This window comes from Choristoneura fumiferana, chromosome 7, assembly GCF_025370935.1.
Source record: "Choristoneura fumiferana chromosome 7, NRCan_CFum_1, whole genome shotgun sequence".
NCBI lineage: Eukaryota > Metazoa > Arthropoda > Insecta > Lepidoptera > Tortricidae > Choristoneura > Choristoneura fumiferana.
Window position 1 is genome coordinate 17,434,786 of NC_133478.1, and position 17,703 is coordinate 17,452,488.

At 36.7% G+C, this 17,703-nt stretch overlaps 2 protein-coding genes across 2 annotated transcripts in view; one reads left to right on the forward strand and one right to left on the reverse strand.

The window, feature by feature from the left end:
- The window catches only part of PlexA (plexin A), a 457,831-nt gene that overhangs the window by 318,104 nt on the left and 122,024 nt on the right, over positions 1 to 17,703 (reverse strand). The gene's annotated exons all lie outside the window — the stretch shown is intronic.
- Positions 13,335 to 17,557, forward strand: LOC141429793 (uncharacterized). Its single transcript, XM_074090333.1, has 2 exons — positions 13,335 to 14,316; positions 14,681 to 17,557. Exons 1-2 carry the CDS (start codon positions 13,528 to 13,530, stop codon positions 14,705 to 14,707), a joined length of 816 nt encoding a protein of 271 aa, XP_073946434.1. The 5' UTR covers positions 13,335 to 13,527; the 3' UTR covers positions 14,708 to 17,557.

Below are 17,703 nucleotides of genomic sequence, written 5' to 3' on the forward strand. Positions count from 1 at the left end.
ATGATCTGGAAACGGCTGAACCGATTTTGATTAAATCCTGTTCTAAGACCATCGCTAAAAAACCAGCTTTCAAATAAAAAAACCGCATTCAAATCGGTCACGTTTAAGAGCTACGGTGCCACAGACAGACACACAGACACACATAGCGGTCAAACTTATAACACCCCTCTTTTTCGTCGGGGGTTAAAAACAAAACCATCAGGCTCCAGGCTGCATTGCCACCAGAGAGATGTGCGAGGATTTATTGCGAGAAAGCTTGTCATGGACCAATAGAAACGCTTAATTTACCTATCCTCGCTCAGCGCATCTCTAGTTGGAACAACTCGGCGGAGCGACGATAGGTATTTGAACCGTTTCCTCGCCTATCTTTAGTGGGGGAACGCAGCCTTAAGGTACGGCATATGAGTAATTCAGCTCCTATCGTGCGTGTTGACCCAGGTCACGTCATCAGCTGACCTTGACATTGACCCTGCGTGCAAACCGTTGTGCTGTGTCATCGAAGTAAACCTAAACTGCTTTCACAACACGTGCTGTGAAAAGAACATGCGACGCGATAATTTATCTAGATAAATACTCAAAGGACGCGGCGGCTTAATAAATATGAGCATCCCTTAAAAAAATCTGACAATCTTCAACTTAGCATAGTACACCTTTGCGTGAAAGCTTAAAAAATAAAAATAAAATAAATAAATATCATGGGACACTTGACACCAATTGATCTAGTCCCAAATTAAGCAAAGCTTGTACTATGGACACTAGGCAACGGATAAACATACTTATATAGATAAATACATACTTAAATACATATTAAACATCCAAGACCCGAGAACAAACATTCTTATTATTCATACAAATATCTGCCCCGGCCGGGATTCGAACCCGGGACCTTAAGCTTCGTGGTCAGGTTCTCGAACCACTTGGCCATCCGGTCGTCGTCGTTAAAGGCTATTTGTTGTAATTTCTGTAATTGTAAATTCCTCTCCTTCTCAACACTTATTTCACAAAATTTCTTTTTTTTATTTAGCATTCATGTTTTTAGGACGATATATTCTCTCAAGAACAAGATTGCCAACTTTGCTAATTACGATACTAATAATAAACATTTCATTAACAATAATTCTGTTTGTAAAGCCTGTCATAATTTTGCTCCAAGTAAACTAATAACAACTTTAGTGAAACGTCCAGTAATTAGTGCCCAAACATTTTAACCTGAAACTAAGTCACGAAAGACTCGTCTGACTTTTAAACGGTCCCTGACATAATTAGGTTTTAGCCAACTGAATAAATCCTGCAAAATAAATGGCCATACCTAATTTTCTAGTATATCTAAGTAGTTGCTATGTTATTTTTACAACCTTTTGTTTAACTTCACTTATGTGTATTTGTTATTAGGTATTATTACGGCAAACCGACGAGTAATTTTTCTAGGGTGTCAATTTAATAAATTTTATGTCAAGGTCATTAAATATATTTCCCAAGATGATTATATTTATAACTATGTACATTTTTGTGCTACTAACTATAAGGTCAATGTATAGATACAAAATATATTTGACATATTTTAGTTTGATAGATATTTATGCCCTCGACTGTTGTTCTAACAGCACAAATTATGAAAGCAGTTTTTTATTTATTTCAGGTTATTTGGCGAGTGTCACGAAAATGTATGGTGAATATAACCACTGAACAAAAGCGCACGCGGGGGGTCGCGGGTGAGCAAAGTAATTTTTGTTCATTAATATGGACCTCCGCAAAGTAACGCCTGATTCAAACAATTAATAAATGTAGCGGCTATCCAACGCTAGTATAAAATCTACAGATCGTCACTTCTTTGAAAAAATCTCATATCTAAAATAAATATGTCAACAAAATTGAACCTTAACTTAATGTTCATAAAGTACACTCAGAAAAATTATCTATTTTGAGGTACGATTCTTTTTAAAGTAGTGACGAGATAGTTATGTATGTCTTGTAGTCTATGCTGTCGTTGCCTGGCAACCTTTTAATGCCCCTTCAAGATGCCCCTCATGCTGAAGTTCGTTAGATAAACTGAACAGGGAGCTCATTCTGTATTTTAAGGCTTCATAAATAAGGTGTCATAAAAAAGTTATAGACCATTTTATTGACAACTAACTGTTGCCCACGACTCCGTCTGCGACGAATTCGTTTATCGCACGTCCACGGGACGGGAACTATTCAACTTTCCGGGATAAAAACTATCCTAAGTTCTTATCAGGGTTTCCATACAACATTTTATCACGATCGGTTTATTTTATTAGGTGTGAAAGCCTAACAAACAATAAATAAACAGATGTATTTCCTTTCGTATTTATAAAACATATTAGTAAGTAAGTAATTAAGTAAGAATAGTTAAATTATGTTTTGTTCGAGACTGCCCTTTGAAATATTAAATCCCCCTGTACCAGTACACAGTACAGCACACAGTTTGATTTTCCGGCAACCTTGGCCCATTTTAGTTTCGATCTTTTTTTTTATTCGACTGGATGGCAAACGAGCAAGTCGGTCTCCTGAAGGTAAGAGATCACCACCGCCCATAAACATCTGCAACACCAGGGGTATTGTAGATGCGTTGCCAACCTGGAGGCCTAAGATGGGATACCTCAAGAGCCAGTAATTTCACCGGCTGTCTTACTCCCCACGCCTAAAACCCAATAGTGCAAGCACTGCTGCTTCACGGCAGGATTAGCGAGCAAGACGGTGGTAGCAATCCTTGCACAAGGTCCTACCACCTGCACCAAAAACTGATAATTTCAAGTGTAAAGTGTAATGGATCCATTTCTATTCGGATTGTTTGCCAAGATGGTGGCAAGTCGCTTAGCCTAGCTAATGTTTCTTGTGATTTATACGAGCTATCATAGTGCGAAACAGTCTCCATTTCCAGAGTAAATATATACTGTTAGTTACTGGGGTTGGGTAAGATCGGGCGCGGACGCACGACCGACGTGACGTTTGTAAATCGAAAGTCGCAAATATTATGAAGATGATTGTTCATGCAATAACTCCAATCGTTTTGTGCACGAACTGTATCATGAGTTACTCACAATATAGACTTTGATCTTACTTCTACATAAATAAGTTAGGTATATTATAGTCAGTGCATACATTTGGAAATAATATTTAGTGTCGTTCCTATAAACACGTTTTCAATTTTCATTTATGATTGTCAAATAAATAAAATATCGCACACGAATTTCCAACACTCAAGAGATGCGAGCCTGGGTTTGAACCCACAATCCTTATTCCTTCCGAAATTTCGCTTTATAATTACAAAAAGGCTGGATCTCACGGCCCTCTGCTTGAACAGGTCAAACTAAGAAGCTGGTGGTGTGTGATACGGGCTATGTGAGTCTAATCCGCATTTCCGCGGCCGCCCTACAAGCAATGCGACGGAATTCGTCGCAGCGCGTGACTTATCGTCGCAATCACGCCATTGCCATCATTATTTGTCAGTTGCGAAGGTCTAGGGTATCAGCGCAGATGACTGTCACAGCTAGAGCTGAGGAAAAATAACCGCGAATACAACACATATAAAAAAAAAAAATTATGAGACAACTGACATTAATTGACTTAGTCCCAAACTAAGCAAAGCTTTATACTATAAATATTGATACTGGGCAACTGATAAACAATAAAAATACACATTAAACATCCAAGACTTGAGAACAAAAATTAGTAATCTTCATAGAAATATCTACCCGACCGGGATTCGGACCAGTAATCTCAAGCTACATAGATTCTCAAACCACTTTGCTATCCAGTCGTCAAAATATATTTTTCACTTCTCATGCTAGTAAAGTTTGTGTTTATGCTGGAACTAGGCGACATAAAATGACTTTAGGTTCAACAGTCGGGACCCATTACCAAGATTTTTTAAGCTGGTTACGATTTGAATGGGTTCCGACTCTTGAACGTTAAATGAGCTTTTTGATAGAGTTCTAGACCACTGAACTTATTTTCTTCCTTTTAGTTTTTAAGGCAGTCGGGTTTTTTGATTATTTAAATTTAATGTTTTTTTATTTTATACTTTTTTGATATTACTGTGAAAATAGTAGATTAAAAGTATTATAACACATATATATTTAGAATGGTCTAATTATTAGCTTTCATTTGATTCCCATATTGTTAAAATACATTTTTTTTTTATTCCTTCGCCATATTTTTTTTCGCAGACGCCATATTGAAATATTATGTTCACTATGTCACTGCGACAGTTATGGCGAATCCAATGATACCCATATGTTACAATCCGTCCAGCCGTTTAGGCTGCAGCGAGGACCAAAGAAATGGACATACATACCCACATACATACATACGCTCGAAAAACAACCCTACTTCAAAGCTACCAAAAGCTATCAAATAAGCAGTTTTATAGCTGAATGTTCCCGCTCTAAAACTGTGCTGTGTCCAGGGTGTTTTCTGTCGGAACAAAACCGCATAGGTCATGGTTGGCGTCATTATAAGTAATGGTCTTTATTGCTATGGTTGTAAGAAACATCATTAGTACTCGTGCGTTTGTCTGTCTATCATTATTACTTCATTTTCTTTAGCTATTAAAAGTAGCTTATATAACAACGAAGTTTTTAGCAGGTATAAAATGGGTTTTGAGATTGTAAAGCCTGTTCACAAGTATATGACTATTCGCAATGTTGCGGAATTTCATTGGAACTAATTTCTTACACTGGCAATAATTTTAATGATTGTCAGTGTCACTGTGGCGGTTTCTTATAACAATAAAAAAAATGCCTAAAACGATTCGTAGTCAGCAACGGATCATTGTAAATAATGTTTATAATAAACTACTGGAAAAAAACGCTTGGGGAATAAAACTATTTCGCTACAAAACCTTTTCAAATTAACATCAGATCTAACAGGTAAACGTATTGTAGACAAGTGAAGATGTCATTGTAGTCTGGTAAAAATAAGCAGTAATTATAGTTATTAATAAACTTTCTAGATATATAATATATCGGAGTCATTGATTACGCGAGTTACGAAAGAAGATCGTTCCTCCTCAGGTTTTAGGTCGCCAAAGAAAAAAGAAAGCATTGTTCCGACTATACTCAACTATTGCCATATAAATAAGAACAATAGCGCCCTCTTGACAATAGTCATATATTTTTGGTTTACTTTTAAGAGAAGTTTGCAGGTGGTAGGACCTTGTGCAAGGTCCGCCCGGATTGCTACCACCATCTTGCTCGCTAATCCTGCCGTGAAGCAGCAGTGCTTGCACTGTTGTGTTTCGGCGTGGAGAGTAAGACAGCCGGTGAAATAACTGGCACTTGAGGTATCCCATCTTAGGCCTCTAGGTTGGCAACGCATCTGCAATACCCCTGGTGTTGCAGATGTTTATGGGCGGTGGTGATCTCTTACCATCAGGAGACCCACTTGCTCGTTTGCCATCCAGTCAAATTAAAAAAAAAAAAAAAAAAGTCTCTTAGTTTCATTCTCCATACAAACGTAGTCCCGGTCTTATTTGAAAACTAGGCAACAGAAATAGATGAAATTTTGTAAGTATGGACTAGACGTACCTATGCCTGTGGGTTTTCAGATTTTCATATAAATGTGTAATATCAGAATTACAGGAGCTCAAAAGTCGACAAAAAAAAAATATGACAACTTTGCACGAGAATTACAGACTAATAAAGAATTTTTACAAAAATCGAAAAACCACAGGCATAGAAAATATAATGAATATCTTGATTGAAAAAATCATTGATTTTTGTGCTATACTTTTCATATAATACGAGGACAACGAAACCCAAAATTCAACCGCCTTAATCTTGAAAAGCCTACAGCTATCTCGATATAAATTACGGACGTCGTTGCGGAAGGTATGGGGGGATGGCTGCGAGCGCTTATGTCATGAGCGATAAAGACAGCAATATCCCAAACGCTAATCCTGCCGTGAAGCAGCAGTGCTTGCATTGTTGTGTTTCGGCGTGGAGAGTAAGACAGTCGGTGAAATTACTGGCACGTGAGGTATCCCATCTTAGGCCTCTAGGTTGGCAACGCGTTTGCAATACCCCTGGTGTTGCAGATGTTTATGGCGGTGGTGACCTCTTACCATCAGGAGACCCACTTGCTCGTTTGCCTTCCAGTCGTATAAAAAAAAAAAAAAACGATCACCTAACGCGGCCGCGCGGCCGGCACGGAAACTTCTCTTAAGAGATGAGAATTTTAGAGTAGGTACTGTACCAAAAAAAAATGGCAAAGTGTGTGTCGGAACTGCGTACCGAGTGTCCCGTGTACATCTTCATCATCCCAGCCTAAATACGTGCCACTGCTGGGTAGGTAGGTACAGGCCTCCTCTCAGAATGATAGGGCTTCAAAATTAAATCTTGTAGGTACAGTACAACTAGAATGTTATTCTGTGTTTCTGGTTCCCTGCAGATTCAAACGAAATAGAAAAAGAAATCGGATGACATTAGCAAACTAGTTCAAAAACGCAATTGCAACAATCGGATAGTTTCAGAATCAATCTTAATCTCTTTGCCATATCACATTGCAAGGAAAGGAGACCGATTGATCTATTTCAGCACGCGTCTACTTCGCTCATCAATGAATGCACCACCCTTAAACCATTGAAACACAATCCTCCGACAATGCAAAAGGTCATAAGCTTTTAATACAGGGGTCTTAGGCCTTTTTGGATGGTCACAGTCACAACAGAACATTAGGACCTAGAACCTTCACAGCCTTCTTGCGTTTCCCCCGCGCATGCCTTATCATTAATCTTTAGTACGTGACCGAAGAATTGAACCCCCCTTTTAGGGTTCCGTATCTGGGGCTACGCTAGCTGGCGCGGGTGTACTTCGCGGGCGCACGCCAGCGACTGCGGGTGCAGGTAAAATCTGTCGTACGCGACGCGTGCATTTAGCGCTCATACTAACCGACCGGATTTTGACGACCGGATGGCTAAGTGGTTAGAGCACCTGACTACGAAGCTTGAGGTCCTGGGTTCGAATCCCGGCCGGGGCAGATATTTGTTGTGAATAACACGAATGTTTGTTCTCGGTCTTGGATGTTTAATATGTATTTTAGTGTGTATTTATCTATATAAGTATGTTTATCCGTTGCCTAGTATCCATAGTACAAGCTTTGCTTAGTTTGGGACTAGGTCAATTGGTGTCAAGTGTCCCATGATATTTATTTTATTTTTTATTTATACTATACTGAGCGGCAAAAATCTGGCCCTCAAATGTATGCAGTAATAGGTAATTTTGTATGGAGAGTGGGCCAAATTTTGTGCCCGAGTATATTTTCCAATAGTCTTTATTTAAATGCGTTCTTTAATTTGAGGGGTTTCCGTACCGACGTGATGAACATTTTAAAGTTTAACGGTTACGAAACCCATGAAGACTTTGTATGGTTTTTTTTAAATAATTTATTGAATCAGGCGTTACTTTGCGGAGGTCCATATCAATTGCGTGCATATTTTGCATAAGCTTAGCTATCGTAAGGTCGCGGGTGAGCAAGGAAATTATTTTAGTTCATTGGTTTTTTTTCTTTTATTTGTTTTTCGTCATTTTTCTAATGAGTTTAATACTTATTATCCTATTCCTGACGAAGACAATTCAGATATTTTTTCGTTGGGAAGAGAATAATAATAATTTACAAACAAAAACATAAAAATCATAAAAATTGGTCCAGCCGTTCTTGAGTTATAAATGGTGTAACTAACACGACTTTGTTTTATATACATATATAGATAGATATAGATATATATCTATACATATAGATATATCTATACATATAGATGTATATAGAATTGCTTTAAATTTCTCTCTTACCCTTCACGTCACGAGTATGTTAATGTATATTTAAATTAAGTAATTAGGATTTTCTCATGTACTTTACTAAAATAAGTAGGTAGTAGATATTGAATTGTTTTGTTTTTATTATGTTTTAGGTGGTGTTTTGCTTATTGTCAGCCACGCACAACCATTTCCTTTTTCAAGGTGAGGACTGAAAACCAGCAGCTCTGCTGAGTCCTTTACCTCTTCACAAATTATGTTTTATCTGTTTATTTCCTTGTATTTTGTTATGATATATTTTTGGCTTTGTGAATAAATATTCGTTTTATAGCCATCCCCCCCCCTCGTGCAAACCATGTCAGCCAACGTAGGCCCTAGGGATGCTAACAGCACAGAGTACATTGAATATATAGAAAGCTAACAGGACCCCTCTTATCCGCAGTATGTTCGTTGGTTGTATCTTTTGAAACTTAGGTTGCTAACTGGACGCAATCGAGCCACTGCCCGCCACTCCGCGGCGAACGTTTTATATGTGCGTGTGCTGTGCTGTAAGGTAGCCATAATCTGGGGGCTACTGCGAAATTTTAAAATCGAAGTTCGTATCGTACCGTCCCTCTCACTCTCGTATTAAATAATATTAGCGTAAGCTGGACGACAAGATACGAAGTTCGAATTTTGCACTTCATAACACAGGGCATGAGCAAAGGAATCGCTTTCCGTACCACTGTCCGTTGATGTCTTGAACCGGCCTTACAGGTGGACAGTTGTGTCTGTGGCCGCTTTAACAGCAATAAATAGAAAAAAAAAGTCAGAATTAAAAGAGGTCCCTTGTACCAAATTTGATTTGTTTACGTTATTTGATCGATTTTAATTGGCAATACTAACTAAAAACTAAATTCCATGGAAAAATACGAAGCGCTATGATAAGTTGGAAGCCATTAATATTCCACAAATATAATTCCAGTGATAACCTATTTGCTAGATAAACCGGTGTAATTAATCGAAAATTTCCTCTATTAAGTATACGTCTGTAAACAATGCTGTTTTTTTGTCTGTGTATCAAATAGGTACGTAGAAAAAATATGTCTCTCTCGCTCTCTCTGTCTCTCTCAATGTTATTCAATCTGGCCTAAGAGTCAGAATCGATTAGGCCAGCTTTTGTTCTAGCCGGGATATGATTCCAGGTTATTTGCAGCTCAAGACACCGACCCCCACGACGTCGAGACGATAAAAACAGACTTATCTTCAAAAAGTATATGAAATTGACAGTATCAATGTCACAAGCTCGAATTATATACCTTTAGGTTTTTTTATGTATATGTCTGTCTATGTCAGTTACCATACGAGTATAAAATGATCCCACGCTATGTACATTTTGCTTAGGAGAAGGGCTCTGTTTATACTTGCTATTCGTAGATCTCTACAAAATTAAGAACCATTCTTCTTTGTTAGATTGTTATAAATAAACTCTTGGTGTAGGTTCGAAATCACAGACAAGTTAGTTTTTAACGGAGATGTAAAATTGAAAACCTGCTCAACATAGTAAACTCAAATAACTTGAGAGTTAGTAGGTAGTGGTGTAATAGATTAACTTCGAATTGGAGAGTTAATAGCCGGGGGAAGTTCGACATAGTTGACTAATCCATGCACAGCTAAATCTGCTGCACTTGTCAGTGGTTCTCAGGTTAGTGCATATTTTCTCCTTCACTGAAATTCTCGTGTTAGAAATGTAATTCCGCCGTACACATCAAATTTAGAAAATTTTAGAGAAACCACTAGGCTTTGAAACTACTAATACTATACTAAAAATACATGGCAGTATTTTCACAGTCTTGCTTTTGCCCATGACTCTGTCTGCGAAAAATATGTTTATCGCTAGCCCGCGGGAACTTTGCAATTTTCCGTGATTAAAACTATCCTATAGGATATCCTTCTCAGGGCTTTAAACCATCTTCATACTAAATTTCGTATAAATCGGTTCCGCGGTTTAAGCGTGAGGGATAACAGATATACTTACTTTGGAATTTATTAGCTTTTGCTCACGACTCCGTTTATGAAAAATTCTATTATCGATCATCACAGCTTGTTTTGTAAGTATCTGTTTTTACTTAAACCTGTTTTTACTTCTTATAGGTATTGGTATCGAAAAATGGCAATTCTATGCGTTATGCTCTAGCGTTTTGTCATGATATTGGTTTTAGTTGAATTTAACCTTCTTAATTTAGGTTAAGTTCCCGTACTTAAACTTAAGGTAAACAGTGACGCAGTATGACTACTAGTAATTAAGTAGGATTTGAGGTTATTTGTTTATTACAAATGAGTTTAACTAGGACCATTGTGTCCCAAGTGAATCATGGAGCCAGATCGAACCTGTTTGCCTCAACAGACACAAAGCATGAGGAAAACCACTAAATCCTTTTTTTCACTTCTCATGCTCGTAAAATTCGTACTTATTTATGCTGGATCTAGGCGACATAAAATCACTTTTTATACTCTAGTGCATACCTAAAGTAAAATCTTCGTCAAACAAAAAAGTTTCTATAATTTTTTAATAATTTTAGTATATATAAAATTGTTCCGTCTGATGCACACAATATAGGTACAGGTACAGCCATTTGCCACTACTAAGGTTTTCTGCAATTATATAAGTACTGTAGGAACTAGGCTGTATACCGCTGGCAGGTGGTAAAACTGACCACCTGGCAGGTTAGTTTAATCTAGTTTTGTATAAACTGATAGGTATTTTTAAATTGTGTTTCTAGAATATAACTTTAAAACAGTTTGACAGCGGTATACATGCCGGAGCGCAGATTGCTCCCGATAGCCTAAGCGGCTGGTGCTATGCTATGTAAATGTATTTTTAAGTTCTGAAATAAATCCAAATGATTGAAGAAGTTGTTTATTTTGAACTGAGTTTAAAGTCACGCGCGTTGATCCCCAGTACCTAAGCTCTTACCTAGTTACAGTCCCCACAAGTGGTGGAGTTAGGCGCGGTCGGTGTACTTTTTATGTTTTAGCTATCGCTTCAGAGGACGACGGAGTACCGCAGCGATTTCAGCGGTCTATGGACGATTGTTAAGAAAAGACGAGCTTTGATGACAAAAAAAGCGCATGAAAAGTGAAGCAATTTGGTAAATGTATCGATTTTTGAGGAAGCAACTGTGAGTTATTTTATTTTTTCCTATATCCCAGTGTTTAATAGAATTTGCGGGCGGATATAGTTTATTGCGGAGAAGAAAAGAAGATGGCCGAAAAATTCGCAGGATATTCGGATGTGGACGATTTTATCCACCAGTTTGAAACGATTGCGATCATAAAGAATTGGTCCGCAGAACAGAAGCGAGTAGCGATCGCACTCTACTTAGAAGGGCCCGCGTTGTCCTGGTACAAGGCCAATTTTACGACATTGGAGTCGTATGATTTAATAAAGCAGAGTTTGGTGGAACAATTCCCGTCGCAAGAAGACTATGCCCAGTCTTTTTATTATAGAAGCAGAAACCGAAAGAACCGCTACTATCATTTTATTATGACCTAGAAAGGTTAGCTTTAAAAGCAGGAATCACTGAAGACGGCAGATTCATCAAGCATTTATTAAATCTATTAATTCACAATGGCAATTCCATTTAGCGTCTAGATTGTTCGCGTCAAAGGAGGAGCTAAGAAAAACGATTCTTCAATTGTGTGATGTATTTAATACCGAGTTGAACATGAAAACACAGAAAGTGGAACTGCCGATTAATGTTTCAAAAGATTATCAACACTCGTGGGAGCAGGAGAGATGCTCCACCTCTTCGATTCACGCCGCGTTCGGAGTATGACACGTCCCAAACGCCGCCAACAATGGTATTTCCGCAAGAAATACACCAGGGAACATCACGTATGCCATATGGAAGGTATAATTTGAGGCCGCGGCAGCTACAGCCGGTGCCGCAGCAGCGTCAAGGAGATCAAGGAAATACTGATGGTTTCCAAATCAATACGATTTTTTCTAGTGATTTTCCCGATGTTTGTACTGTTGAGAAAAATAGTCTGAACACGTTTGTGCCCGTAGAGCTCAATGGCAGGATTTGCAAGGCCCTCGTAGATAGTGGTGCCAATGTGTCACTGATATCTGTTTCCTTGCAGAGGAAATAAACTTAAAATATGAGCACAAGCTCAGCGATCCTTTGCGCGTAGCAGGAGGCTCCATGATTCAGCCTATAGGAATTGTAAATACTTATATTTTGATAGATAATTATTATTGTAGAATTAGTCTGTTAGTATTAATGATCGCACAAATTTTTGCATTCTAGGGCAAGATTTTTTGACTGCAAATAATGCAATGATTGATTTTAGTAGTCATACTTTGACTTTGAATAAAAAATTCCGTGTCAATTTTATTCGAAAATTGAGTGACACGAAAGACTTTTCATTGTTGACTGAAAAGGTTTGTGCAAATCAAGTTGCCATGAAAGAGGTTGAGTGCGAGCAAATTAACTCCTTGACCGTGGAAAAAAGAGCGCGATCAGTAAAAAAATTGTTAGGGTTCCGTGCTTTAAATTCTTTTGCTTTAGGTTCGAGTGAAGGAAAGTTGAAGGAGTCGAAGTCAATTGGGAAAGCATCGAGGATCGATAGAAAGATGGAGCAAAAGGATGGCGAAAAAGGCGAGTTGAGCTCGAAGCCTGAAAGGGTACGAAAGTCGGAAAATTTGCAGATTGGTTCGGCAGGTCTGATGAAGGAGCGAGAGGCGCCTTCTGGTTGTTATGGAAGAGTAGAAATGCGACGACGTGAGAACGCGAACGGACCTGATAGATTCCATAGAAAAGGTAATCAAAAGTCACGTCATTATCTAAGTTATGTTAATAAAAGGCTTTTCTCGCAGCAAGGATCGCTAAATGAACGAAACATAAAATTTAAAAACGTTCATTTAGGAGTGAAAGGGACGGAAAGTGATGGCTGTCTCAAGCTGAATGAACTTTATGGTTTGACTGAAAACTTTTTGAAAGTTCACCCGAGAAGTTCTGTGTCGACGGTTAGAAAAAAATTGACACGACCAGTGGGTTGAAACTCCATACAAAAAATCTAATGTATGGAGCTAGTGACTTTTTTGTACCAACCTCTCCAAAATAACTTATTGGTTGCCATATTTATGAAATGATCTGTGTTTAGAAGATTTCACTTAAATTATAATATTTGCAATTCTTCACATTTTAAGCTGTGAAAAAAAAATAAGCGGAAAAAAATATTACTAAGATAAATAATACAATATAAAAATAATTCTGACTGGATATCCTTTTTTATTTAGGTAAATGAAAAAAATGTAGTTCTATTTTTCAATTTTATATGGCAGCCCACAAACCTTCATCTGCTGCGTGGGAACGGACGCCTTCGCGAGATTTTGTGTTTACTGTTTGAATTTTCGTGTATTTTGGTGTTTTGTTTTGTTAATAGCGTTGAGTTTGAGATTATTTCTCCTCCGCATTAACTTTTCTTTCACTAAAGTGCATTTATTCGAGACAGGACTCTAGTTTTTACCGTTATTTTCACGGCTGTCCTTTACTAAAGAAACCATTCTGTATCATAAATGTTAGATGCTTGATTCGGAACGTAGAAAGGTGACGTCAGAGAGAGGGAGCAAGGACTGTGTGTGTGGGTCTGTGATCGAGCAGAACTGTAATTGTACAAAACTGAAATGAATAAAGAGTTTTCATAAAAACCAACATATAAATGTTTAATTGATACATGGCGCAGTCGAGAAACGAACAAATTTAAGATGACTACATTTAATTTGCCAGACAAATTGTGTATAACAGGTGGGAACTTGTCAGAAAATTGGAGCCAATTTGAACAGGCGTTGTCGATTTATTTGATTGCCTCAGGATTAGATAAAGCAGATGATGAACGGCGAATTGCTATTTTGTTAAATATCATTGGTGAAGATGGAGTTAAAGTGTACAATAGCTTCAGATTAGAAAAGAAAGATTTAAAGTACGAGCAGGTTATAAAACGCTTTCAAGAATATTGCAACCCTAAAAAGAACATCCTGTACACGAGGTTCATGTTTTATCAGCGGCAACAAGGTGCAGATGAACCGTTCGATTGTTTTTTAACGGACTTAAGAAAGCTTGTGAAAGAATGCGAGTTCAAGAGTGAAGACGAAGCCATAAGAGACAGATTAGTGTTAGGAACATCGGATATGGACACTCAAAAGAAATTAATAGTGGAAGGAAATTCTGAACTAGATGCTGTAATTTCGAAGTTTAGATTGGCGGAAATCGGTCGTAAACATGCTGAAGAGGTCCAGGGGACAAGTTCTAAACCTATTGAAGTAGGCAAAGTGCTGAAAGGTAAATCACCAAGGTTGATTAGATGTGGGTGGTGTGGACAGCAACATGAACAAAACTTACAGTTATGTCCTGCTCGAGGAAAGGAATGCACCAAATGTAAAAAGATGAACCATTTTGCTTCAGTGTGTCGCAGTAAATTTGTTAAAACAATATGCCAGAATGAAGAACATAATACAAATAGTGATGAGGAGTTCTACTGTGGTAGTATTAATAAGGTATGTTCTGTAGAATGGACGCAAATGTTATTGCTAGAAAATACTAAGAATTGCCGATTTAAATTAGATACAGGTTCTGATGTCAACTTAATTCCATTTAGTATCTTTCAAGCTTTGAAACAAAGTAGGAAGTTGAAGTTAGAGGATAGTAAAGTGAGACTACAGGCTTATAATAATACACACATTAAAGTTTTTGGTAGTGTACTGTTGGAAGTCAGATTAAAAGATAAATCTTATTATATTGAATTCATTGTTACCGACTCACAGTTTCAACCAACCCTTGGCAAAGATGCTTGTCTTATTCTTAACTTGATTGAGAGAAAGTTCATTAACAAGGTTGATGTACTAAATGAAATTGTTCCAGATGATATTGATAAACAAAGAATTATAAGTGAATATCAAGATGTGTTCAATGGGACTGGTAGATTTCCGAATAACTGTCAGATATTGTTGAAAGAAGGCTCTGTTCCTGTCTCAAAACCTCCTCATCGAGTGCCACTTATGTTGAAAGAAAAGCTTAAGGTAGAGTTAGATCGTTTATGTGACAAAGGTATTATTTCTAAAGCTGACGATGCTACTGAATGGATAAATAGAATTGTTGTTGTTGAAAAGGATGAAAACTCTATTCGTGTGTGTCTAGATCCCCGTGACTTAAATAAATGTATATTAAAAAAGTATTATGAAATACCTACTATTAATGACCTGAAAGCAAAGATTTGTAATGCAAAATATTTTTCAGTTCTCGACTTAAAAGAATCCTTTTGGCAAATAGGTCTGTCTGAAAGTAGCAAAAAGTTATGTACATTCTCTTCTGTGTTTGGATTATATCACTTCAATGTTTTACCCTTTGGGCTAGATATATCAGCAGAAATTTTCCAAGAAAATTGTGTCAACTGTTTTAAAGATATTGAAAACATATTCATTTACATTGATGATTTTTTGATTTATGGAAATACAAAACAGGAACATGATATAGCTTTGAAAAGAGTCCTATCCAGAGCCAGAGAGTTAAATGTAAAGTTTAATTTAAAGAAATTTCAATACCTTCCTGAAACAGTTAAATATTTTGGTCATGATATAGTTAATGGATGCTTAATGCCAGATAAAAATAAAATAAAAGCTATAATGGAGTATGACTCACCTAATGATAAACAAAGTCTTCAGCGTTTTATTGGAATGATAAATTATTTGCGGGACTTTATACCAAATTTATCCGAGTTGATAGCTCCATTGAGAGAGCTTTTAAAGAAAAATGTAATTTTTGAGTGGGGTTTAAGTCAAGAAAATTGTGTTAATAAGATAAAAGAAGTTTTAACTAGTCCTCCAGTATTAAGAAATTTTGATCCTAAGCAAACATTAACTATTCAAACTGACAGCTCAAAAAATGCTATTGGTTGTGTATTGTTGCAAAACAAACAACCTGTGGCGTTTGCATCAAAAAGTTTGAGTAAATCTGAGTGTGAATATGGGCAAATAGACAAGGAATTCTTAGCTATATTATTTGCATGTAGAAAATTCCATTATTATATATATGGTAGACACACTGTTGTACAGACAGATCATCAGCCTTTAGTGGCTTTAATGAAGAAGGAAATTTACTGTATTGGTTCTCAAAGGCTACGAAAGATAAGAATAAAGCTTAACATTTATGACATTGATGTACAATATGTAAAGGGTTCTTTGATGTTAATAGCAGATGCAATAAGTAGAGCATCTTCTAAAGCTGATTGTGAGACTTTTGAAAAAACATTAGATCAAGTAGTTCATACAGTTAATATTAGCGATCATTTTCTTTCTGAGATTAGGCAAGCAACTATTGACGATGCGACTTTAAAAGAAATATTGAAGTTTTGTAACAGTGGATGGCCAACAAATATTGACAAAGTTGAAGATCATGTAAAACCTTATTGGAAATTGAAAAATGATATTATGAGTGAAAATAATTTAATATATTTAAATCACAGGATTATTGTTCCTTTAAGTTTGCGAAAAAAGGTCCTAATAAAAGTACATTCGTCTCATTTTGGGGTGACTAAAACATATGGCAGGGCAAAATCATTATTTTATTGGCCAAATTTGAAAACTGATATTATATCATTAATTAGTAAATGTCGCCTATGTGAGAAGTATAGTGTAAAGAAAGCCAAAGAACACATGATAATTGATGAAACTGTAAAGCTACCATATGAAAAAATTGGTTGTGATTTTCTTAACTACTCAAACAATAATTACTTGATTGTCGCAGATTATTATTCCAAATGGTTTGATTTGATAAAAGTTGCCTCAATGACAGCTGATACTGTTATTAAAATATTAAAAGTACTGTTTTCTACTCATGGAATACCCAAAATTGTTAGAGCAGATAACATGCCATTTAATTCCAGTGAGTTCCATAGATTTGCCAGTGAATATGGATTTTCTATTGTTACATCCAGTCCATTATATCCAAAATCTAATGGATTTATTGAACGCTATGTTGGCATTGCAAAAAATATGTTGAAAAAATGTAAAGAAGAGAAATCTGACCTAGAGTTAATGCTATTAGAATACAGGAACAGCCCAGTATTAGATTCTACATACAGTCCATGTCAATTATTGATTAGTAGATTGACTAGGTCCATCTTGCCTATGCATAATGAGCTGCTTAAACCAAAGGTAGTAACAGGGTTTAATGATTTTCAAGACAGGAGAAATGCCATAAACAAGACTAATTATGATAAATCTGCAAAAGAATATACATACAATTTTGAGACAGGGCAAGAAGTAGTATACTTAAAAGATAATTTATGGGTACCAGCTAAGATTGTAAACTTTCACTGTACTCCAAGGTCATATATTATTCAAGATAAAAATGGTAATGTTTTAAGACGAAACTCGTCACAATTAAAACCATCTTTTGCTTCAAACGAGAGTCAGCCTCGAAAAAGTGTGATTCCTTTAGAGTTTGATTACCCTGACTGTAATATTTCAAATACAAATACTAATTCCTTGGATAACTGTGAAGCAAGGCCAAAGAGAGTGATTAAACCTCCGTCTTATTTACAGGATTATGAGACTTCTCTGTAAAAGGGAAAGATGTATCATAAATGTTAGATGCTTGATTCGGAACGTAGAAAGGTGACGTCAGAGAGAGGGAGCAAGGACTGTGTGTGTGGGTCTGTGATCGAGCAGAACTGTAATTGTACAAAACTGAAATGAATAAAGAGTTTTCATAAAAACCAACATATAAATGTTTAATTGATACACATTCAACATGAGGAGATGCGAAATTTGTGGTATTCAAGAAAAACATTGTGAAAACAAAATGTACTTTGCTAGATTTCCTCTAAGTGAACATGTGTAAGAAAAGTTACTGATAAATCTGATAATAGGTGTTGAGGTTATATT